Genomic DNA, 25,705 nt, shown 5'->3' on the forward strand with positions numbered 1-25,705 from the left:
AACTGTAGCACCCGGATTATTTCTTTTTAAATCACTTTGGAAGTTTAATTTTCAATTACGACAGGGCAACTTATTTTTATTATATCAGTATTAAGATATAAAACTAGATATCGACTTTGATATTGTAAGTGTTGTAATTTCCTGATTTTGGCTGCATTTCAGTAAATTGCTGCTCATAGAGTAAATATTTCTTGAAAGCACCAATTGACTTCATCTTCATAAAATCGCAATATCAATATTGAGGTATTTGGTCAAAAATATTTTGATCTGTGATTTTCTCCATATTGCCCAATTACTTTATTTATTTAGTTTTGATCCAGCAAGCAATATTTGTTGTATTTGAGGAGTATACTAAAAGTAGGAGAAAGGCAGAACTTAGTTCATTATTGCAAGTAATATAGTTATCACAATATTCAATGTTATTGTACATTTTCCTCATATCGTGCAGAACTACTTGCAATCAATGCTGCTATAGTAACCAATTATAGATGTCAAGCTGGATTGATTAGGTAATAAGGTCTGCAGCAAAGTCTGGGGCCATTTTGGTCCCCAGATTTTGCTGCAGAGTGAGTAGCACACTGACTAAAAAAAAACATGACTGCTCGACTTGAAGCTTTCTCAGTTGACTGTCTCAGACTGAGGGATCTCCAACTGATGATTCCAATCTCCAACTTCCAGGGGGCAGACCTTATTTGTCTAAAAAGTTAGCTGAACTCACGCTCTATTATGATGCCCTTGATTATTTTAGCACGCTTTGTAAAACAGATCTGTATGTTCCCTAAACCTTATCTAGTGACTCCGCTGCTGCTTATTTGGACCTTCCTTTGTTCTGGCTCTGCATTCAGAGAAACATGCTTTCCAAACACCTGACTATCCACAGGCAGCGGACGCAATGTCGTCCAAGCCCGTTTAGATTGTACAGTTGTTTATCATATAGTGTCCACCCCCAGTCTGTACAGTCTGGTAACCAGCTCCAAACAGCAGTATGGCAGCGTGTTCCAGGATCATCGTCCACACTGATTCATAAAGCAGTACAACCACAGTGCCCATAATAACCGAGTCATTCTCACATGTATCCATCCATGGATCTGTACTCCTCACTCTAGTCCATCAAGCCAACCATCAAACCAATTCAAATGTTGCACAGTGAGGATGTCTGAGTTCCAATAGATTCCCTTTTCTTCAAAAACCTTTTTCATTCAGTCCAAAGCCAATCTCAATCAATGCTACATCTTTGGTGAATTTGTATTTTTGCTACAGGCCAAAGGTTTTTGCTATATCACATTAAGACATTCAATACATTCAGTAAACAGAAAGGTTTGTTTTCTTGTGTTTGCTTTGTGAGAAGTTCTCCGCAACCTGAACTCGATGAATCGCCCTTCAAGCACCTTCAACTCCTCTGGGTGCCTCAAACGTTCTTGCGAGGTAACCACCCAAAGGAGCTGAAGGTTGCTCTTGCTCAGGTGCGGCCGCGGGGCGTTTGATGAATTTCGTGGCGCGTCCCTGTGGGACTGTGCAGAGTATAAGGCAAAGAGAGAAGCACCATTTGAATTCCAGCTGACAGTGCATCCATGCATTGCAAGGTGTAGCAGATCAGTTTCTCCGACTGCTCAGAGTCCCTGAACACACATTCTAAAAGCAGCTCAAAAAACACTTTGGGTCACTTTTTTAGCAGTGTTTAAGGACTTTTAGAGAAGGAGTGACACAAAGGGATTGTGGGTAGAGGCAGCTGCTTTTCCAAGGCAACATCGAGGGGACCAAGGTGTAGTATTCATGTAGGACTGTGCTGCATCCTGTCAGATATGTAACACACCACCAACGCTATTTACAGCTCATACAACACATACTGCCGAAGTAGTCGTGTTTCCATTAATGTATTTTTATGCACATTTTGAAATGTCTCATTAGAAAGTGATAAACAGAAACAGCTAAAGTTGTTAAAATTTCCATAATTGCACAAAAAGGTTTTTGATTTTGTTTAAAGAGTTGATGCGCTTATGGGATATGGAAACGCCTTTGTTGACGTTTGGAACTAGTGGAAGTGTTTACGAGAGGAGTCCATATGAACGTTACCTGAATAGTGAAAATTCGCGGAAAGGTTGAAGTTTATGAGTTGTGACGTGTTTGCTGATGTTTTCAGAAATGGAGGACATGGACATATTCTTCCAGTGGATGGTAAGATAATATACTGACATTTTAGTCATTCTGATTTTTTCTTTGGAAAATGTTGATATCCCAACGACCTGACCGATGACTTGGTAGCTTCTGGGCGCCACCGGTTGCGTCCATTTCATTGCAGAGACATCACGACTGAACCACTTGAACACCAAGAATATCTTGTTCAGCAGTCCAGCAACTGTGCGCAGCCTGACTTATTTCTTATTTATTCTCTGGCGTGCCAAGTTTGGTCCAAAGCTGGGCCAGCTCACGAGTTCCATTTCAAGGCAGCATAACTTACGACTGATCAGCTGTTTCAGTTTTAGTCGTCTTCCCAGATATTCCCATAACGAAATTATCTATATCCATGTCTGGACAGCATGAAACATGGCTAATACTCGCTGCCATGAAAGAATGATTAAAACTTGCCAAATTAAAACCAATTGATTCTCATGTAAATAGTTTAAAAAGCCTAGGCGACTTGTTTCGTTTCCAGTTCGTAACCTTGACTTCATCAGCGCTTCACTGGTGGATTACAGGCATGCATACAGCACAGCCCATACCCCAACCGTCTGATCTAACTACTCTTTGCTGACCCTTCAGTTTCTCTAAACCAGTTTACGAAACGCGCCTAATTCACATTTCTTTTTTGCAACATTTCAAAAGTCTGCTAAAAATACATTTTACAACTGCATGGAAACACGACTCCTATCTAAATAAACTCGACACCAATTTAGACTCACTCAGGCCAAGAGCCAAATTCCTTCACGCATTCGCCTCTGTGTAGATATTCTATCAGACTACTCAGGTCAGTACCAAATAATTGCTTATGCCACGTCCATGTCATGTGTGCTTCTACGAGCTTCTTTGTTTTAAGCATGTCAAGAATTGGCTGTTTGGCAGTGTGTTTTCAAAGGTAAATTCATTGGACTGAATCATCCAAAGAGGATGGGTCCAAGCATTTGTTGAAATTACATCAATGTGAAGATTTGCGCACGAGAGTAGAAAAAAAACAGGGTTAAGAAACTTGCAAAGGGCCTCATTAGCTGATTAAAATAAAATGATTTGGCAACAATTTTGATAACTGATTATAGTTTCAGTCTTTTTTTCAAGCAAAAATATCAAACATTTGCTGATTCCAGATTATTAAATGTGAATTGGACTGTTGGTTGGACGAAAATTTAAGCAATTGAAGATTTCACTTTGGTTAATTGTAATTGTAATTTTTTTTTTTTTTTTTTTACAATTTTTGGATTTTTTTGGATTAATTGTGAAAAGCCTGGGTTAGAATTGTTAGAATTACTACTTGGAAACAGTTTTCAGAAAATTAATTTATTGCTATAGCCCTCCGCCAACCAACTGCAAATGATCATCTTCTCTTTTTTTTGTCTTGAACTTAAAACTTCCATCACCCTTGACATGAACGTGGCATTATTTGCTAATTTACATTTTGGGATCATTTTAAGTCCACCATTTAGGGTTCAATCATCCTCACTAGAGATTCTGAGCAGTGCTATAAAACAACAGACGGACTAAATATCAGACAGTGTAGAAAACAGTGAATGGTTTTTAGGTGCAGCTTGGTTCTGATCTGGGATCATCCGAGATTTCCAGTTTTTAGGCAAACAGCAAACTGTTGGCAGTACAGAACAAGGAAGCAGTAACTATCTACAAAAAGTTAAGCTAAGTTATTAGGAAAGTCGGGTACAAAGTGTAAAAAGAGCAGGCGAAGAGTGTAAACACACACACACACACACTAAAGAGTATAATATAGAGCATAAATCTGCTCGTACACACTGCTATTAGTACAAACACAGGACTGCTCACAGGAATATGTACAACCATCACAGCTTTCCAAAAGCACTCGTTATGACACTATTCAAGATCCTAAAGCTATCTATTGCTGCTAAGTTCATCTACACAGCTAAAGCAGACTTCTAGGTTTTTTTTAAAAATGCATATTATTTTAACCAGTATTATCTTTGTGGCAGTGCCAACTGATCCAAACTCCTCTCTGACTTCACACATCGGATATCTTTCACAACAAGTACCTCACATTTCCACTCCTGTGAATCTTCTTCCATTGTGGCCATGTTGAAAAGAAAGTGTCTGCCTGATTATCTTATAGCTCTGATGCTGCTTTTCAGGTGGAGGAAAAGGGGAGGTGGTGACGGTGTAACCTTTGCAAAAACATCTCCCAATCCCGCCTGCTTTGCACAGTGATTGGCCGATGGGATGCAGCCAGAGGAAGGCTAACAGCGCAGCCACTCAAAACAGGTATTAATGCTTTTGTCTTTACACCGTGTGCTCAAAATACTACGTGCATATGCACAGTTGTGCATGTAAAATCCGAGTTGTGCACTTAACTCCCAGCTGTACATGCAGAAAATATGTTGTGCAGAGCTGGCAACTCTAACAAATCGATAATGAGATTCATGCAATCTACACACTCTCCCAGTAAAAATAATTTGGTGCATGTAAAATGAAGTTACATGCACTAGTGCACGCAATTTTTTAAGCCCTAAACTAATTACTTTAAAGCATACTGGGGTAAACTTTTGATGATTTCACTGTCACTGATTACGATTCAAAATATTTCCCCAAATTAATTGATTTTACCTAAAAAAATTTAAATAACCCACATTTGGCTGCACTGCACCAAATGTTTTATGTTTTATGACAAATGAAATGTATTTACCATGTCCCCAAGGACACACATATTGCAGAATAACTAAATTAGATTCCTCACAGAAAAATCTCAAAGGATCCCTTGAAATTCTTAGCATTGTTTGTCTTTATGAGCGTTTGCTTGGACCTATAGCTGTCGAAAATATAATTAATCACAATTATATTCAATTTCAAATGGCCACCATGGAATAAAGATCAACCAAGAGTCTTCCTGCACACACTGGCACCTCACTGCTAACACAATAAAACAGCACAAACAATATTAGCTTCTGAATGTAGCAGTGAATCGTCAACAAAAAAAATCACATTTCACAGATTATCTGCCTGTCCACGAGCCTCGCCACAGCCGGCTTTTTCCGGAAAAAAAGGTGCTTAAGGTTTCTCTTTTTCTGATAGCTTCCCACTGAAGAAGATTCTTTCAAATGATCAGAGAAAGAGAAGTTCGCGCTGTGCATTTTTAAGCTCTAACTGCAGTGGAACTGATTTAGCTAGCATCGCTTTTATGCTACAAATATGGTGAGTAAACTTTTTTTTTTAACTTCATTTTTAACTTTAAGTTTTGTCAACCACTCAGTCCTTTACAAAAAGAAGCTGACTGTTGTTTATCACAATAATTTCACCATCAGCACTTTGGAAAACCAAGCCAGGCTCCCTTCATTAGGCATTGTCATTAAAGGCTAGTTAAAAAAAACTGAATCTATTTACACTATAAAAATTCACAGGTTTTAAGTAGACAGAAATGTTTAGATGCCTTATTTTTCCCCCCACTGCAAAAAGTTCCAAATCTGAATAATAAGGCAACTTTGTACATCAAGATAGACAACATGAGGAGGGTGTAGCAACCAATGATGTAACTGTCGCATGATGTAAACAGTTAGTTACCTGCAGGAAGTCCACTTCTGTAACGCATCTCCCTAAAGGACTTCATTAGCTAACAGTGGAGCCCATCGAAAGGCATTTCATGCACCAGGTGGTCAGACCGACTGGGAAACCTCAATTAATAATGAATCTTAACATAGCAAATAGCATCACCATTAAAACCTCATAATCATTCCTACACCATGTAATTTCAGTTCTGCATACGGAAGCCAAAAACGGCCGTACTTGATCTTTTTTTTTTTCTTTAAGCTGTTACTTTGAGATCACAAGTTATTTTTTTTTATCTTGAAATAACAAAGCTTGTTTTCTTGTAATGAGATAAATAGAAAAAATACACGAAGCAAAGTAATTTAGCGCTATAAAATGATTATTGTTTTCTCAATAATCATTCTGAGGTACAGTGAGCTGTATTTGTTTGTGATCTACAGAAAACGTTCTCATGATACATTTTCTGGAGAAATCGGCCTTTTGTTTTCTAGAGAAGCGACATAAATTATCCATCATCACAAAAATCAAGCTTTGTTATCTTTCAATAAACGGCCATGCTTTTAAATAATGTTTTTTTCTTGTAAAAATGAGTAAATTAATTTCACCTCTACAAAAAAAACCCCCAAAAGGTTGATTTCCTTAGATAAAAAAAGTCATGATGAAACGATATTTGTTTTCTCAAGATCACTTTTTCTTTTCTTTTTTTAACTCCATTTAGTGAGTTGTCATTTGAGATGTTGCTCGATCTTGAGAAAACAGGTCGTTTTATCATGTTAAATTATCTGGAGAAATGTATTTTCCAGAGAAGCAACATTAATTAACCCATTATCACAAAAATGGAGCTTTATCACTCAAAAACAAAATTAATAAATTGTGATCTCCAAATAATGGCATTTAAAAAAAAAAAAAGTGCAAGCACCACTGTTCTCGGCTTCTGTACTATGTGCTTTACCCTTAGCTTGCCCTTAACATTAATTGGCTACTGTGTTTATTACCTTATCTGAGCATTTACACATTTCATCACAACATTTCACAAATGATTACATAATCAGCTGCTACAAGGCTTTGGATAGAAATCTGGGGAATACTGTAACAAGTTTTTTTATTCACTCTCTACTCATGCAGAGAGAAAATCAGGAATTTAAGTGTCGCTCTGTTTTCGGATTTCATTTCCTTTATCAACAAAGTAACATCAATCACTTGCCACAAATAATCAGTTACGTGTCAAAAGTAGGAAGTTGCTAAATTCTATTCAAAGACAGGAAAAGAGATATTGCTGATTGCAATTCGCAACTTCCCCACATCTTTAAAAAAAAAAGAAAAGAAGACGAAAAAGTGGGTGTGTCTCACAGCGCTCCCTGGCTCAGTTGATATGCTGAAAGTCAAACTCATTCAAAGAAGCCTGACACACACCCAGAGATGCCCGCAGGAGTTTTCTGTCTTCAACATATAATACAATTAACTGCCTTTTTTTCCCCAAAAAAAAAATCCAACTTGACTGTGAGTCTGGAGCTTGGCAAACTGCTACAACTAAAGCCCCGGCTCACAGCGCAGAAACCACAGAGAACATGCTGGAGGCTGGATAACTGTAAATCAACATTGTTAGTGGTGTTCAAACCGTGAATAATAAATTAGTATATACACAAACATTTGGCAAGGTTCGATATGCGGCTGGCCATGTTTACAGCAGAGAGTGAAAAAAAAAGAAGAAATCTGTGTTCACATTCAGCGTAGAAGGACTACAAATCCCAACTTCTGCAGCAAAGAGCTGCAGGATCAACAAGCACATGCTACACGATAGGCAGTCTATCCTGCAGCATGTGTGTGTGTATGTATATGTGTGTGTTTGGGGTTGAGTGATGGGTGTTTGGGAAAGAGCGCATGTAGTGTGTGTGTGTGTGTGTGTTTGTGTGTGTGGCTGTGTGTGGCTGTGTGTGTGTGTGTGTTACACAGTATTCTCTGCAGCGGGAGGTTCAGCGTTGGGTGGCTCCAGAAGAGTCTGTTGGACTGTAGGCAGAAAACAAAAAGAGAAAACAGACGGCGGTTTAAACACAGATCACATGACAAAAAGACATCAGACCGCAGCTAAACTACCATCCTTTGATAAGATGTTCTAAAATTCATTAAGTTACAGGCCCAGAAACACAGAAATAAGAAAACTGACCTTTAACCTTTATGTTTGACCACATAAATCTCATTAGTCAGAGTGGACATTTGTGCCAAATTTAAGGAAATTCCCTCAAACTCAAGGCGTTCTTGAAATATCGTGCTCACGAGAACAAGGCAGTTGTAAAATCACAGCAACCTATAAAAATAACTAGATAAAAGTCATAAGAAAGTCATAAACATCCATAAAGAAAAATTATAAAGTGCATCATTATAGAGACATGAAGGGCCCCTTTAAGTGTCCACAAAGTGAACTGTTTTGTTTTTTGTCCACTAATAGCGACACATGCGTGGTCATATCATTTCTTGAAATGCAAATAAAAACAGACAAATAAAAAAAATAAAACAGATAAAATAATGTTAATGTTTTTTTGTTTTAAATTGTATTGTTAATGATATCTTGAAATTATAAGAAAGGAAAAAGATGTTTAAATATTAGAAATACTCCATTGTTGCAGACATGAAGGGCCCCTTTAAGTGTCCATTTTTTTGCGTAGTTTTTAGTTTAAATGTCCACTGACATCATAAAGTCCCTAATCACATAATTTCCTAAATGCAAATATAAATAAATAAAATCATGTTTAAGTTTTTTGAATTGTGTTGTTAATGTTTTTTTTTTAAAATTAAAAGCAAGGGAAAAAGAGTCGTAGTGAAATATGAGAAATGCTCCTTTTTATCTTCGGCTGAAGGGGCGTGTCCCGGTCTATGTTTGATTGACAGCACCTGCCAGAGTTCCGGTGTTACACCGTTCAGACTGCGAGAGCAGGTAAACAAACTTTCGTTGCAGCTACATGTGATGAGCAGACGGTGTGTTGTCGGAAGCATTAGAGCGACCTGGACCCAAATGACCGTGCAGGTAAATTTACAGGCTGTTTAAAGTGCTGCAGCTAAGCAGCTAGTTTGCTATCTTGCTAGTGACCTGATGTTAGCGTTTTCCTGCTCCCTGCTGGTTTGGTGGCTCGTGCAACGTGTTAACGTGCAGGGCAAGACGTATGTTCATGGTCATGGTTATAAGTCAGATTAGAGGGTTTGTTGCTCAGAGTGTGTGGCTCCTGTGTTGTGTAGCAGCTGCTGTCTGGCTCAGTGTGACTGATGCAGAGAAAACACATCAGGGCAGTGCACATGATGAGTGACAGCTGACAGCAACATCCAGACCTCCTCACTGCTGCTTCTTGATCTTGTCATATTCAAACTGTGTCCTTCTGTCCTCTGCTCATTTTGATCATTTTGAACTGTGTGTCCCTTTCAAGTGTGTATGCAAATAACCCCCTTTGCACGCCATCTGATCACTGCCTTTCCTTACCATTTGATTAGTTCCACACTGCCTGATCATTGCTTTGGTTTACTGAATAACAGTGCTTACAATTCATTTGCTCGAGGTCAGCTCACCAGCTCAGATCCGTTCTGTGTCTCTACCCCTTTCCCATTAATATTGGCGTGGGCACGCTTTGGGGGTGTAGGGGTTGTGTTGGTGTGTCCATCTGATGTCATGGACAGGCCGGAGAACAGGTAAATGGTACAGAGCAGGGGTGTGTGAAAACTTTATAGGGGCAGCTTTTACACAGAGATGCACTACAGGGCCGCAATGAAGTCCTCGATTTTTACCACCCTGCAATTTTACACAGAACCAAACAAGAGCAGCATCATCCTGTTTCAGTGTGCGATTATGTATTGCATCGCAACATCCTGTGATCAAAGGAGGCATGACAGGCATGACGTTAAACACACAAGCGTCAGCCTCTGGCATGACAAATAATATGTGTGTCTGCAGGACTTTCTAAACAATAACAAAGGCATACTATGTCAATCACAATCGTTTACCTTCTCTTTTATATGGCGGCTGATCGTGTCCTCTGCTTGGAGGGTAAGGAGCTCCTGAGTCTAATTGTTTTCCCAGTTTGCGGACTTTTATAGCCGCTGCTTTTCTTCTTTGAGTTAGCAGCTATGCTTACAGCTGTTTTTTAAATCTCCCGTGGTGGGTCGCACATATGGACACATTGTCAAAATGTCAAAATTGTGTCGCCCATGGTCACGTCTTTCCAGCTTTCACGTTTTACACAGACCTGATTTGGGTGCTGTTACTAATTCCAGTCCCAGCTCAGAGGTGAGACCACGCTGTCCCCCCTTTCCGCGATCGGATGTTACGCACAAGAACAGTGAGGCGGCATACTGGCATGATATTCCCTTCTTGAACAGGCAGTGTAAATGTGGTTTATATATCTCTTACTCATTCAGTCTCTTTTTCAAACTCAGTTTAGACGCATTTGGATCATTGTTTTAGTGCTGCTTAGCAGGAGATGGATAGTAACTAGTGATGCTGCATCTTGCCGATGAAGGAGCTGAAATTAGTGCGTTCATCCGGGTGTTGTGTTTCTGTCAATGCTGATCGGAGCTGTAGGTGATAAATACCAGTGACTGCTGCAGAGTTATTTGACCTGGGTGTGAATGCTGATTGTACATATTTCCACTACATTAAAAAGTCAGATTTGAGCTTTTCTCATACAGTGGGAATGAGTCTTATGTTCACCAGCATGTCAGGATTCTCCATCATCCTAGTCAAACTTCTGAATGAAGGATGTGATTGGATTATTCTGTTAAATTTATGCAAAACTATAGGGGTGCCATGATGAAATCAGAACATATAAAATATACATTCCTCCCTTTGGCTTCTGATTTGTGCGTCTTTAGTAACAGACGAGTTTGGAAAAGAATGTGAAGCAGTTGTGAGTAGAGTACAGTAGAAGTGTTACCTTGTGGTTCTGTAGCCACCACAGCCTCTGGGTTTTCAGCCTTCACCATGTCAGCATTCAGGCTCTCTGTTGCAACACAACACATATAGTGAGCATCAGCAATAACTGCCACAGTTAATTTACAGCTATGGTTAACTGTATTACTCCTTATGCTAATTTTAGCGAGCAAAAATCTTGCCTGAAACCATCAAAACCAAATGTACCTGCCAGAAAAACAGTAGCACTTTAAAGGGTCTTTTTTAGTGCAACCAAACACAGAACAAGACTCTCTTGGGTGACCAAAATATTAACTACAATACAATACTATTAAATTACAACAGCTATAGCAATGCCTATACTCTGTGAATCTGTGGTTACACTATGGTTACGTCACCAACCAAGTGGTGTCGTGTGGTAGAGACTTTTTGCTTTTTGATAGACGGTACCCAGCTGTCACTCAAAGTGGCCGTAACCTTAATTATGTGTAACTTTAAGCCTTGAAATTGGTGACTTATATAATAATAATAATAATCTCCCATTAAGTTGTCCTGAACAATAATTAGCCATAAAGACCAAAACTGTTTCTTATTCCAGGCTGTAAACATGTTTATTTCTGCTGTGAAGTTGGAAATATTAACATGGGGGTCTGTTGGGATTTACTCTTTTTTGGAGCCAGCCTCTAGTGGCCTTTTGAGGAACTGCAGTTTTTGGCACTTCTACTGTGGCTTCATTTTGCAGCCCCATTTGTTTCTGCTTGTTTGAAACTCCCCAGTAACTTATGAATAACTTTCAGATTTCATTAATTTATTAATAGCTTGTGCAACCAAGTGACAATTTCCTAGTCTTAAAAATGAAGCTAATGCAGAAGTGCCAAAAACTGCACTTCCTGGAATGGCAACCGTTAAAAAAGTCGGGTGTTTTTCCGGTAAGTGCATTAGCATTATCATCATCGATTATCATCATTATCAGTTAACGAAGTTGTAAATGTGCCATGCTAACCACTTTAGCAGCTGGTGTTATGGTTAGCTCCACCCTCTTGTCCAAATAAAATTCATAAAGTTCCCTCAGGATTAAAAAAGTACCTATCTCTAACAACTGTAGTTAAAAAGCCTTACGTTGTATGCCAAAGCACAGTTTCTTCTTCTGGTAGGAGATGTAGCTGCTGACCGCGCCCACCAACGCCATAGCAACTGCACTAACAATCCCTGCGATGGTGCCTACTTCGGCTGGGGGGCCTGTAAACACACACACGTTCATTCGAGTCTAACAGCCGAGCACAGATATGCATTTATCAACAAACACTAGAGACCGAGGAGACGCACCACTGTTATCATCTTGGTAATTTTGATCTCCACCATTTGAAGCTCCACCTGTGGAAACGCAAAATAACAGCAGGGTTAAATTTCTTTGCTACCAAGTTATTTGTAGATTCTCTGTAAAGGTTCAGACATTACCTTTGCCTTTGTCGGGTTTGTAGTCACGGTCTTTAGCAACATCTAACAGATCATCATCGGATATTCCACCTGAAAGGAGACAGAGATAATCACCACAATGAAGGTATTAAAGTTAAAGTACCTATTAAAGTACTTTAGTGTATGAAACGCAGAAGCAAGTGTTGTTCCCATACAACATTGGATAAAAGAGGAGGACGTAGCCACCATGGCGTTACTGATTGGTTTGTGGATTACCTTTTTGAAGCCTTGAGTTTGGCATTTTGGCTGTCGCCATCTTGTTATTTTGGAGCCAGAAGTGACCATATTTGGACAAGAGGGTGGAGATAACCCTCACGCTAGCAGCTAGCTTATTTAGGACAGTTTATTTACAGCTATGGTTATTTGTAATAATACTAATGGTAATTTTCCAAGTGAGAAACGTGTAAAATCATTAAAATAAAATTAACTTCCTGAAAAAAGAGAAAATCTGCAAATTTGCAAAAGCAAAAGCTACAGCTACATCTCAACAGTAGGCACCCATCTGTCACTTTAAGTGGCCATGCCCTTAATTATGCATAATTTCAAGCTTTAATAACATTTAAACCTTTGAGCTGTATGAAAAGTCAGCCCCATACAGTTGTCATGAATGTGAAATTATCTAACAAAAATGACCTAAGAGTGAAGTTCCTCTCATGGCCACCAGAGGCTGGCTCCAAAACAGAGTAAAATCCCATCGACAACCATGTTAAATACTCAATTTTATAGCAGAAATAAACATGCTTAAAGCTTGGCTCATGTTTGAGCATGTTTAAGACTTTCAAAAGATTAATTTAATAAAAAAAATTTTTATTTAATACCAATAAAGAACTTATTTCTTGATTAATGAATTAAGTGCCTTTTAAGAATTTTGAAAGGGATTTGCAGAAACCCTGTACATAATGTAAAACATTTATATAAAATGTTACCTGAGAATGAAAATATAGAAAATGTTTTAAGCATATCAGCTAATTAATATTAAAAACTTTGAAAGTATATTTTGGTCTTCAGCAGCTGAACTCAAAGAAAGCAGACATAACATGTGAATCTGTGTGGGACAGTGTTAAGAGTTCGAGCGGGGTGGGAGGGGACGATGGGTGACAGATGGGAGCAATGATGGAAACAATGAGCTCCCTCTCCTGACTAGGAAGATTGTTATGTAGTTCTTCTGCTGCACTTTACAACAAAGTTCTTATTCAAGCAGACTGAGGGGATAATTATCCTGATGGTGGAGCCACAGCGACTGTCTGCACTTCAGACAGTCAGTTTTTAATAAGCTGTAGGCCTACATGCTGTGGCTTTGTAAGATTTGCAAGAATCATAGAACTGAGTGAGGCTGCACAATATATTTTCTTACTTAAAGCATCAGAAAGGCAGAGCTGAGTACACTTTAATGTAAGTTAATCATGATTAAAGTGACATTGTTATTGTGATATTTAACGTTATCACAAATGCATATTTTCCTTAAATCATGCAGCCCTACAACTGAGGTGAATTATACATTTGCTGCTCGAAGCTCTAGCCGGTAACTTATTTAAAAATATGTTTGAGTCATATTTGCTTTAAAGTCTGACAAGTTTATCTTACTTAAAATAATCTTAGAAACCAACTGCCTTGAAAAAGGAAAGTAAATATAACTGTGAATCTTTATGTTTAATTCACACATAAGTGTTAAGTTTACTTGAAATTTTTACTTACACTTTGTTATAATTTCCCCATGATTTTTAAATAACTTTGCTAAATTTAAGAAGGATGTATCTGAGAGAGTTGGAGACCTTGAATGGAGACACAGGTGGCACATTTAAGTCCTAAACAAAAGCCACTGGAAATAGCCAGTGTGGATGAGTGGACAGGTTTAAGCTGTAGTATAATAATCAAGGGCGAGGGTTCTTTATGATCTGGTACCAAAACCAGTGGCAGCACTAAGAAACAAATGAATTTCAAATGCCAAACATTAAATACACTGTATATTGCTGATAAACCACAGATAATGACCACGTTTCCACCAAACACTTTCAGTTTTGTACCCTTTACCCTACAGCGGCACTAGGACTTGGAGGTAACCCATATAGACATGTACCTAAACCCGAAATCTTTCTGGCATTTCCACTGCAGACAGTACTCTTAATAGTTGTTACCGGAAGGTAAATGTAATTAAGTATGTGACGTTACATCTAACGCCTCATAGGAAATGTAAAGAGACACAATTGATGTGGCTGTTGATTACAAGGACACAAACTTCACAAAACCGAGTACAAATAATGGTTCGGTCCTCACCAGTCAACGGACTGCAGTGTTTCCACCTTTTGGAATTGACCTATTGCTAAGCCCCGCCCTTCAATGCCATGAGCCAATCACATTTCATGCAGCTACACATTGCACTCAAACATCCTGGCCATAGACCTCCATAGAAAAGTTCTGATTTTCCCGCAGTTTTATTGAAATCAAAGCAGTTATATAACTTAAAAAGTGGTCAAACGATGTGCGATGTGTGATGGGGTAAATGCAACACTGATACATGGTATCCTGAGAGGCTCAAGAATGGCGCGTACTGGCGTGTAGTATATATAACCCCATGCATTATGTCGGCTACATCGTGTCAGGATGGACTGGAACGGTTCTATTGGTACCATCCAAAACTTTTGACAATGGAAACACAAAAATTACCGTTCTAATGTGTAACGAACTGAACTGAACCAGACTGCTTGGTGGAAACGAGGCTTTACTGTCTGTTAAAACCGCTATGTGCATAACATGTAGTGTGATTAGAGCATCCAGTTATTAAACTATTCGGATGTTACAGAAATTTCTCAGACGTTCTGCACTGTGGCTTTAATTCCTCATGAAGTCATTTCAAAGTGATTATTTTTGGAGTGTTTCCAATCTAATATCTACGAGTACTAATCCTAGGGGAGACACTACCACCCACCTCCCTGCCCCTTGTTCTTATCCTTCACACCAATGTCATTGTTGGGGTCCAAGGCATCAGCCAGGTCAAAGTCATCGGCAGCTGTAGAGGTCAAAAGGTCAGCAATCGATGTTTTTTTGCAAAAGAAAGCAGATGCAGGAGTTAAAAAGAAACATTAGGACATAAAAATGAATTACAACTGAAATTAAAGAACTAAAAGACTCAAAAGGATAAGGTCATTCATGCTGTCCCATGTGAACTAGATAACAGTAATAATTTAACAATCAGTCATATTTAGTAGGGCGGCATCGCTCAGTATACACATATCACAATCGTTCATTTTGTGATGAACGCACCAAATTTGGCATAAAAGTTTATGAATATATTACAAACAAAACTGGACACTGGGACATCACAAACTTGGACCATGGTTGCCAATCTGCAGTGGCCCGATACCCAGATTTCCTCTCAATATATATTATATTGAGCTATGTATATCTGTACCAATCTGGTGCTTTTGTTACAAAATGAACGACAGATTAGCTATGCTGCCCAGCTAATTCAATCTAAGCAATCTTTGAACTTACAAACAGCCACTGCGGCAGGCAGCAGTTACTACACTAAATCTAGTGGCTCATAAGGCATTTGCAATAGAGACTTATGGCGGCCGAGTTCACAAATGAATAACGAACGGGAGTGACTAACTTCTGGTTTAGCACTTCGCTGGCTTGATTGGCTGTCTAAAAAATGTATGGCTTTCCAAATGTTATTGAACCGGATGGCTTAAATCTAGATAGAGAAATTAGTCGTTTTGTGGGGGTTTCGACAATCAAAGAAATTGTTTTAGTGATTTACAGCCGTCTCTTTCCTGATGTAAGTCAATGGGAAAGTCTTTCTGGGCCCGTGTGCGTCACGTGACCGACTCAGATGGTGTAATTCCACTTTTGGCCACTGTGTAAAATTTGCATCAGAGCTTGGGGCACTTCCAGGGGGCCTAGTGGAGATGCTTGTGAAAACGCTGACCAATAAGAGCAGACTGGGCTTTTTGGGAGGGGCTCTTAAAGAGACAGGCACTCAGAGACGGAGGGGGAATACAGGTGTTGCAGCATAAATTACAAAAGAAAAAATATGTGTTTTTTAACACATATGTGTTATTTAATTAAGTTCTAGTAGAAACTCAAAATACAAAAATAAACCTGAATTTGAGCATAACAGGTCCCCTTTAATAAGGCTATTGCAATCAAAATCTTGTGTTACATACAAGTATTCATTTTGTTGCTCTACAGCACATTTCTACTTCTGCTTCTGCTTTGTCCTTTTTTCAGTCGGTGTAAAGCTACTGCCGGTGAAACTCTGCACTTCCTGCACAGATTTCAAAGTAAAAGCTTGCAGAGAAAATGTAGGAATTTTTCCCTTTGGGCCACTGGAAGGCTTTGGATGTCAAACATATGTGCAGTGAGTTTTACTGATGATAGTTTAACACCTGGTCAATAGCATGGCGAAGTGGAACTGTGTGTAATGAATTAGTAAGTGAGGAAATGAATCATATTAAAGGAGGAGGATAAAGCCTACAGATAGAGGAAGAAGGAGGACGTGTTGGATTTGGACCAACAGCAAATTAAAATTAAACAGTCAGAAAACTGCTTTCTAAAATTTAAAGCAGAGCAGGTTATAAGCAAAGGAAAGACTAGGTGCTCTCTGCAGTCGAGGTGCGTTGGGAGTTTAGCGGCTGTAAGCACAGAGGAAGGTGTGCTCTCTCACCTGGCTTGGGTTTGGGCTTGACTGGGGCCTTGCTAGCTGCAGGGACTTTAGGCACGTCCTTGGGTGGGGCTTTGGTGGTCGTGGTGGTCGTGTCGTCAGCATTGAAAAAATCTTCCAGATTGAGGTCTGCACAGAACATTGACAGCACAAATATCCACTGACTTCAGTTATGATAAGGATTCTGGAAAAAAAAAAAGGCTTGTCTAAAAGCAACCGGAGTTGGAGTTGAAAACACAAAATGTAACATAGTTCGAGATGAAAATAGAAAATTCAAATCAGATTTGTTACGATTTAGGTCCACACTGATTCCCACGTAAAAATATATTATATAATACCATTACTACAGAATGTAAGGAAGCCTTAAAAGGATACCTTTCTATACATTTTATTTTCTCCATTTTCTCATGATAACGACATATTTCCAGTTGTTTCCTTGAGATCACAACTTATTTTTCTCATTATTCGGGAAAACCAAGCTGGTTTTCTCGTGATAATGGATTCATTTATTTTTTTATCTTGGGAAAACAAAGCCTGTTGTGTCGTGATAACGACATCATTTTCTGGTGATTAAGAAAACAAAACATCATGCTGGTCACTGTTATAAGCAAGAGGACAAGCCATGCCGCCATCCCCCACGCTGATGAGTTAAGTCTATTTTTGCTTGTTTTGTGCTTTTGCAACTCCGAGGATAATACCTATGATTAACAGCCTGATGTTTTCTTAATCAGGAAAAATGATGTCGTTATCCCGACAAAATGGGCTTCGTTTTCCCGAGATAACGAGAAAAATAAGTTGCTATCACGAGAAAACAGAGAAAATAAAATTTATAGAAAGATGAAATAATAATGAAATAATCAGCATAAGTATCATAAATATCGGCTGCCGAGTGTTTCTTACCTCCTCCCGTTCCTGTGCCTGGTGCTGCTGGTTTTGGTGGCTTTGGTGAAGGAGTTGCCGCTGTGAAAAATGATCAAATTGTTATTTTATTTACATAAAAATGATTATTTAACGATTACATTTTTTATCATGATTAATTGATAAAGGGCATTTCTGTGGGTTGCCAGATGGTTGTGGAGTAGGGGTCGACACATTATCAGCCTGGCCGATTATTGTGGCCAATATTTGGCAATTTGCCGATAATCTGTAACAGCACTATTGTAATGATCGATAATAAAATTAATTCATTAAAAGGACGAAAAAAGTGTCAGCATGGGAGGAACTTATACTTTGTAAAACCTCAGGGAGCTGTTGTTTTATTCATTTTTTATTCAAATTCTCACTTGACTTTATAAAAATCTATGATATATATATATATATATATATATATATATATATATATATATATATATATATATATATATATATATATATATATATATTACTGTAACCCTAAAAGTATTTGCTCAAGGCATTTAAACAAAGTTATGTGTTGGAGTTTGTCATATTCCAAACTCCAAATATTGCCAGAAAGATTTTCATTTTTATTGTAAACACATATTGGTTTCATTTATCAGTTATTTGTCTCATTAGCTAATAATAATTAGTATCGGTATCTGTATGTTGAACGACACCTATGTGTAAGATGATAAAACTAAAAATGTGAGCCGGTTTGGAAAGGGTCACAAACGCTAACCTGATAATAACCTGAGGACCACAGTTCTGTTGTACTTACATGGTTTACTATCATCCAGAGCATCAGCCAGGTCGAAGTCCTGAGACAGGACTACTGCGCAGGGAGGACAGAGAGACAGAGGAAGCAGACACGTTAGACTGAATCTGACACATAAAAACGACAAATAAAACACACTTTAGACATTTCTTGAAGTGTTCTCTTTGATGGGAGCGTCCTTTATTTTCGGAGCTTTTCAGTGATCACTTTTCCAGGCCCTGCTGGTGTTACTGACACACAGAAAGTGGCCCCAGTGCCAAACAGGCCCCTGAGAGCACTAATCCGCTCTATTTGTTGTCTGGATTGCAAAACAAAGATCATTTACCAGCCAGGACACAAAAGCAGAGACAAACAAACAGGACCCAACCGCACTGACTACCCCTAACAAGCAAACAGCCATCATGCAGCTGCAGCAAATTTAACATTCATACTGCTCTACATTTGTGTCCTCACTTTTTCTTACCTTTCTAACCCCAAATTTGAGGGTGGTTAACTCACAAACATAATACTTTAATTAAAATTTCAATTAATTGATAACATGCTATCAACCATACCCAAGATCCTGTTGTGCCATAACGTTCAGTTTTTTTGCCAAGATGCACATATTATATTATTATAATTAGACAAAAATGTTAACATTAAATTCTAATTATTTCAAATTCTGAAGTGTTAACCTTTTGAGATCTCAGCAAATTGGCTTTATTTCTTTCAAAAACTTGGAAAAAGAAGGCAATTAGCAACTCAACAAGAACTGGCCCAAAAATTAACAAGAAAGTAATCAAGAAAAAGTTACAAGAAAATGACCTGAAAATAAGCACATAAAAAGAAGGAAAAAAAAGAAAAGTACAAGAATAAAGTACAGAAAATACACTGAAAAAGTACTAAAATAATAATTATTAATAAATAAAATTACTGTGAGAGTATTTTAAGTATAACATTATAAGAAATATAAATATTTTTCTATAGTCATTTATGAGTTTTTAAATTATTCTTCTGCTCTAATTTTCAGGTCATTTTCTTGTCAACTTTTACTATTTTTTTGGGACATTTGATACCAAATTGCTGATTTCGTTTTTCCCCATGATGCTGAAAGAAATTAATTAATCTGAGCATCTGAACAAAGCACTTAAAAGTAATACTGATCCATAGTTTAAAGTGCAATAATTGTAGCGTATCTAAGGTTGTCAGAGGTTGTCTGCATATGGCTCTCAACATAGAGGATGCTGACCAGCAGCTAGCAGTTAATGGTGTGAACAGTGCGAAGAATGGCAACAGTGTTGACAGACTTAAAAGTGTTAAAGCTTCCATGACAACGCTGGTCCCGATATTAGTACTAACTGCGATATGAGCGCAGCGCAGAGTCACAGTGATTTAGCACGCCACACACAGGGACTCAAAGCACTAACATGCATGTGCAGCCAGACGTCTACCACAACACAAGACAGAGAAGCTCGGATTACAAAACGCAGGGAGTATAAGTAATCTGCACACAAGGTGGAGGTGGCTGAGTGAGTGGCTAGCAGCTAACTGTGCTAACTCCATAAAACAACTGCAACAGTCCTACAGAGCCAGAGAACAGTGTCAACTGGGTGCAACAAGAGCCAGTGCACATGTACATTATTATGCACCAGACCAGCTTACCACAACAAACCACAGAGAAGCTCAGATTACAACACACAGAGAGGGAGGGTGACTTCATTCTCTGCTCAGGAAGCCATTACTTCACTATATCCTTACATTGAGCTTGAACAACCTGAGCAAATTGCTTTAATTTCTTTCAATAAACATGGTGAGGGATCGAGTGACAAAAGAAGAAACCTAAAAATTAGCAAGAAATTAATGAATAAAAACACTTAAAAGAAAGTCATTTTTTTTAAAAACAAAACAACCTCTGACATGACCCGAGAAAGTGCTTAAAAAATCATCATTTTGTAACAATAATAAAAATGTAATTATGATAATTAAATATATTGTTTTTCCAATAGCTTTTTCGTCTTTACCCTAAACATTGTTTTTTATAATTTTCTAAACCTGCCATTGTGTGAAGCATTTTTTTCTCCAAGTTGCTATTTGTCTTTTTTCCCCAGGTTTTTGAAATATTATTACACAAATTTGAAATATTTGTAGAGGGCATCTTAAAGCAGTACAAGGACAATCATGTCGCTCTACGTTTCAAAAGGATAATGAACAACAAGCAGAAAGCCTGATTTCCGAAATTAAATGAAAAACAATAAAAAGTATACACTCAATCTAATTATGATTTGTGCTGTAGTTGTAGTTGTTTGTTCCTCTGCTCTATCTTTGTTGTATCGTTGTATCTGGTCTTTTGTCCTGCTGTCATACCTAATTTCCTCCTGGGAATCAATTCGTATCTTGTTATTTCAGTCTAGCTTTTCTGCTTTGGCCTCCTCGTCAGGCTGGGGCAGATTTTAAACTGCTCCTCTTAATGATTTCTTTGCCATTTTTCCTGAGAGAGAGCAAGAGAGGTGGCATGTAACAAAGGCACCCAGCTGGAATAAAACCAGAAACATTGCAATAATTGAGCCTGAGGCTTCTTCACCACAGGGATGCCTGTTTATGTATGAGCAGCTCCTCACTGACGCATCATCGCAGCTGGGTGTGGTCGCCTGTACTCATATCTATGATGCTCTACTGTACTGTGAGGTGCTGTAACCCTGCACTTTGCGCAGTGTAGTCAGAACTTCATAAAAGAAGTGGATGCAGACAAAATGTCAGGATCTTAAAAGTCAATGCTTCAAACCTGCATTTTTCCTAATGGCCAGCAGGGGGCGACTCCACTGGTTGCAGAAAGGTGTCCGACTGTATTGAAGTTGGATTTATTACCTCAGTAAACATTTTTATAATAAGTTTATGGTTTTGTATTAGGTCTGCAATACAGCGTGATGCTCATTTTTATAAAACACTGTCCCATTCAGACGTATGATGCATTCATGAGATGTTGAAACATCAAAGTTTCTGAGTTGGGAAGTCGTTTTTCTGACTTTGTTGTGTTCATGTGCTTTGAGGTCGTAAAGTGGGAATGAGATGGAAGATACAAAGAACATAAGTTGCATTTTAGAGCATTAAACAAGAGGTTGATAGCTGTTTACAGTTTATTTATATTTATACATATTTGTTTATATTTTATGTTATATTATTTTTTACATGAACAGCAGTTATCATTAAAACCATATTAAACTTTACATGTGATCAAAAACTGATATTTAATACGTGAATTAATAAAAAAAATTCTTATAATTGACCAAACATTGACTTTTGCCCGCCATGCATTTATGATGTCAAGTCGGCAACTCATGTAATAAAATAATGTTGTTATGAATGTTAGTTTACTCGCCTGGCATGCTTTAGAGTTCATGCAGATACTGAAATGTGCAACTAAAAGTAAATGATAGCTACTAGGAACAAAATAGCAAAATATACTATTTTTTATCAACAATTGTTGACACTTTTTTCATGCTTTCCGACATTTCTGGTGCCCTGAACCGTCATGCAAACTTCGCAACTCCGGTATAATCCAAATTTCAAAATTTCCCTATCATTATTACATCTTTGGAGGGCCGTTCATGTGCTCCTAACTCGTAAATATGATATTTACAAGGAGCATGTGAAGGCAGCGTTGGAAAGAAGTAAGTTTATCAGACCTCTGTAGCTCACTGTTCATCCCTGATTGAAGCTCCAGGCTACAATAGCTGCTGCTACAATGGGAAACTGTCAATGATAAAATTGCATTGTGGGTAATGTAGGCGCAAGGTTCTAATGAGAATTAAAGATATCTGCATTTTTTATTCCTTCTTTTATTGTGACTGTGATGGTGTTAGAGCAGTGCAATGCTAAATCAACCACACTTTGTGCCTACAGCTGATAAAAATGTGAATGTTAGTCAATTTGCTGAAAGGTTATTTTTGTCTCTGTGAGAGGAACTTCTGTTTCCTGTATGGCAGTCTAGACAGATGTACTATGGGCTGATGGATTCACCCCCTCTGACCTGCGCAATCTTCAGTCTGCATACTGGGCCGACCCACTCACCCACTGCCCAGTGCCGAGGGTATCGCCCAGATGTGACTAATCCACACTAATACAGCTCCCGCAGTTTTTAGGACAATCCCCGTCCACTTGCTACCTTACAGAAAAATTATTCCAGTGAGCTTGAAGCAAAGAGGTACTCTGACTTTAAATTTGGAGTTGGATCTGTACTCTGCATTGACTGATACCAAAGTCCATGTATGACTTTCATGATCAGGGATAAAAAGTCACAGCAGAGACAGAAGTCCTGTCCCTGTTAACACCAAATCTTAACCTAACACCTACTAACTCCGACGCAAATCTTAACCCTTCCTCGTGCTGCTTTCAGCTGCCTTTCTCAAGTATTGAAACCTTTGAACCCTGAGAAAATCAGTGCAATTTCTTAGAAAAACATAGGGAAAAAGGCAATGAGCAACTTGATAAGAAACAGTCCACAAATTGCAAGAAATTTAAAGATTTAGAATGGGATGATGACAATTAATGATCGATTAATCGGTCATTAAGAATTTATCAAATATGTGAAATTTTATCGATTAATTGATGGGTTATGCTGCCGTCAAAGTAAACCCAATAAGAGGTTTGACTGAGAAAAAATACATACTATTGTCTGAAATAAGCATTTTTTTTAATAACAATTAATTGATTGTTAATTTTAGCAATAATCATTTTTGGAATGTGCTTCCAATTTGCAACCCTAATTGGGAAAAAGGAAAAAAAAATCTGCTGAAAAACAGTAATTATAATTATCATAATTACAGATTTAAAATGATGTTACAGAATTATTACAGCTTTTAAGTTTTTTTCCAAGTCTTGTTTGCCCTGTTTTTTGTGCTTTTTTTCATTTATTTATTTGACGAAATTTACAGGTAATTTTCTTGTACTTTTTACTAATTTTTGGTGCATTTCCTCTGCCGTTGCTCATTATCATCTTCCCATGTTTTGAAAGAATGATGATACAGAATTATTACAATTTTTAAGCATTTTTTTTCCCAAGTCTTCTTTGCATTGGTTTGTTTTGTTTTTTTTTCATTTATTTATTTATTGCACTCATTTTTAAGGTAATTTTCTTGTACTTTTTACTTATTTCTTGCCATTTTTGGGTTAATTTCTTCTGTCGTTGCTCATTACAGTCTTCCCATGTTTCTGAAAAAATTCAAGCCAACTTACTCACGTTTCAAATATTTTAAAATATATATCTGAAGCAGCAGACTTAGGCATTTTCAGTCTCATGCCAAACCCCCAACCCCCTCTGGCTCGGCCAGCCAAAATTAATTCACAAAATCTGCATCTCATTTACATTACTTGCATCACAGCATTGCATGCACCAGCCGTCCACTGGCTGATAAATTCTTTTTTTTTTCTGGTTCTGACTGCAGTGCAGCTTTGCAGCCGGTCCATACCATAAACCCTCTGAATGAGACACTCAAATGTCAGGAGCTGCTCTGCACCTGAGCGTCTGGCTGTCTGGCTGAGGGGTGGCGTAAGGTGGAGACATATGTGGGACGTGAGGACAGGTGCTCTGGGTGCATGAAATCAAATGCTGTTAAATAATTCACCTTCAAGTGACTAACTTTTCATATTAATCAGCAGCGAGAGTGACATCATTGTCAGCATGGCCTGTGCAGCTGCATGCAGACAGACAGGATACTGAGGGTGGTGCCACATGACTTTGATGTACATTATATCTCATATTACTGCACCTCATGGCACTATAATAAACTCTATATTAAGATTATATATATAATATCATAATCATTCATGTAATCATATGTAATTACCAAATTATAGGATTTTTTACCATTTATTTTTAAGCTTTTTAGCATCATATAAAGCCACAATAAAGCTTCAATAATACAATTTATAAAATATATAAAATAAAATATTAGAATAATGTATGCAATAATGTGTAATTACAGTATTTTAATGTAGTACAGCTGGTTAGCATCTGCAATATGTGCAGCAAAACGGGGCCACATTATCAAAATAAAACCATTAATGAAATCTATAAGGCGTGATTTTGTAATAAAAGCATAATATTCGGTGTCTACATGTATAATCGACGGCTCTCTGTCCCTTTAACGTCGGCGGCCGGGCCGGTGGACCGTTACTCGGCCTGGAATCAAAGTGCGGCACAAAAGGCGAGAACATGTGGATGTGCGGAGGTGTGCGGGACAAAAGCCTCACCTTCCAGCGGCAGCAGCAGCGCCAGCAGCAGGCAAAGCGACCACAGCGAGCGGGAAGCCATAGCTCCGGTCTCCACGCGCACGAAACACCCGGTAACAAAGTGAGAAAAAAGCGGCTAAATAACGCGGCGACCCCGGCACCGTTCCGTTATACCGTCTGCAGCCTGCGGTTCAGCTCCGTCTCACTGTAAAACCGCATACAAGGCGTTCACTATGGCAGCCGGGGACACGCCCACACGGTGCCACTTCCTGCCATGCCTTTCAAAATAAAATGTAACGGTTTCAAAATTGCCGATGATTTTCTGCTTTCATTGAGTTAATTTTTATAACCAACACCAGTCCTAATCATTAATATCAAATTTTCCCTATAATCATTAAAATCATTTAAAACTTTTTTTTTTAAATGACTAATAAATCTACCCTCTACCTTATAAATGTAGCGTAAGGTTTTTGTCATGATGCCACTACGTTCTTGAATTAGAAAAGAAAAAATATATATATTTCCGATATACTACATGCTAAGTAAATAATAATAATAATAATAATAATAATAATAATAATAATAGTTGTAGTAGTAGCAGCAGTAGCAGTAGTAGTATAAGTAGTATTAGTATTAGGTAGGTATATTACAGCTTAGGATTTGTCAGTTATTAGCAGTAACATTGATTTTTATACATAATTATATTTTGTACAGTGTCAAATACTCACGCTCTTAGGGACATCAGTCCTAATCATAAAGATCAAATACTTACTAATTTTTTCAGAATTTTAACCCTTGAAATGCCATGTTTTCGTCATTGTACCACTTTGTTTTTACATGAAAAAATGGGAAGAAAGTTATAATTGCTATCACAGCCTGGGGTATGTTAATGATTAGCATCAACGTAGATTTTTATACATTTTTTTGTGCAGAGTCAACATAGCTATAACAATATAAAATTAGTATGATTTTCTACTTTTATTGAGTTTATTTTTTACCAACATCATTTTAAATATATATATATACATATATATATGTGTGTGTGTGTGTGTATCCTGCAAATTTGGGGGCAATTTCTACTCAA

The 25,705-nt window shown here is 38.0% G+C and overlaps 1 protein-coding gene across 3 annotated transcripts; it reads right to left on the reverse strand.

The window, feature by feature from the left end:
- Positions 1-6,790: 6,790 nt before the first annotated feature.
- On the reverse strand, positions 6,791-24,863 carry cd99l2 (CD99 molecule-like 2). Of its 3 annotated transcripts, none has more exons than XM_088073322.1 (10): positions 24,643-24,863; positions 18,418-18,468; positions 17,643-17,702; positions 16,746-16,871; positions 15,006-15,086; positions 12,062-12,130; positions 11,930-11,977; positions 11,723-11,842; positions 10,629-10,694; positions 6,791-7,719 (listed from the first exon to the last, which is right to left on the reverse strand). In XM_088073322.1, exons 1-10 carry the CDS (start codon positions 24,701-24,703, stop codon positions 7,658-7,660), a joined length of 744 nt encoding a protein of 247 aa, XP_087929448.1. In that variant the 5' UTR covers positions 24,704-24,863; the 3' UTR covers positions 6,791-7,657. The 3 variants fall into 3 exon arrangements, with proteins under 3 accessions (XP_087929448.1, XP_042368365.2, XP_042368366.2); XM_042512431.2 differs by having other exon boundaries at positions 18,418-18,471; XM_042512432.2 differs by lacking the exon at positions 15,006-15,086 and having other exon boundaries at positions 18,418-18,471.
- Between the last annotated feature and the right edge of the window lie 842 nt (positions 24,864-25,705).

Source organism: Plectropomus leopardus, chromosome 23 (genome assembly GCF_026936395.1).
Source record: "Plectropomus leopardus strain MGB_pleo_1.0 chromosome 23, ASM2693639v1, whole genome shotgun sequence".
Classification (NCBI taxonomy): Eukaryota; Metazoa; Chordata; class Actinopteri; order Perciformes; family Serranidae; genus Plectropomus; species Plectropomus leopardus.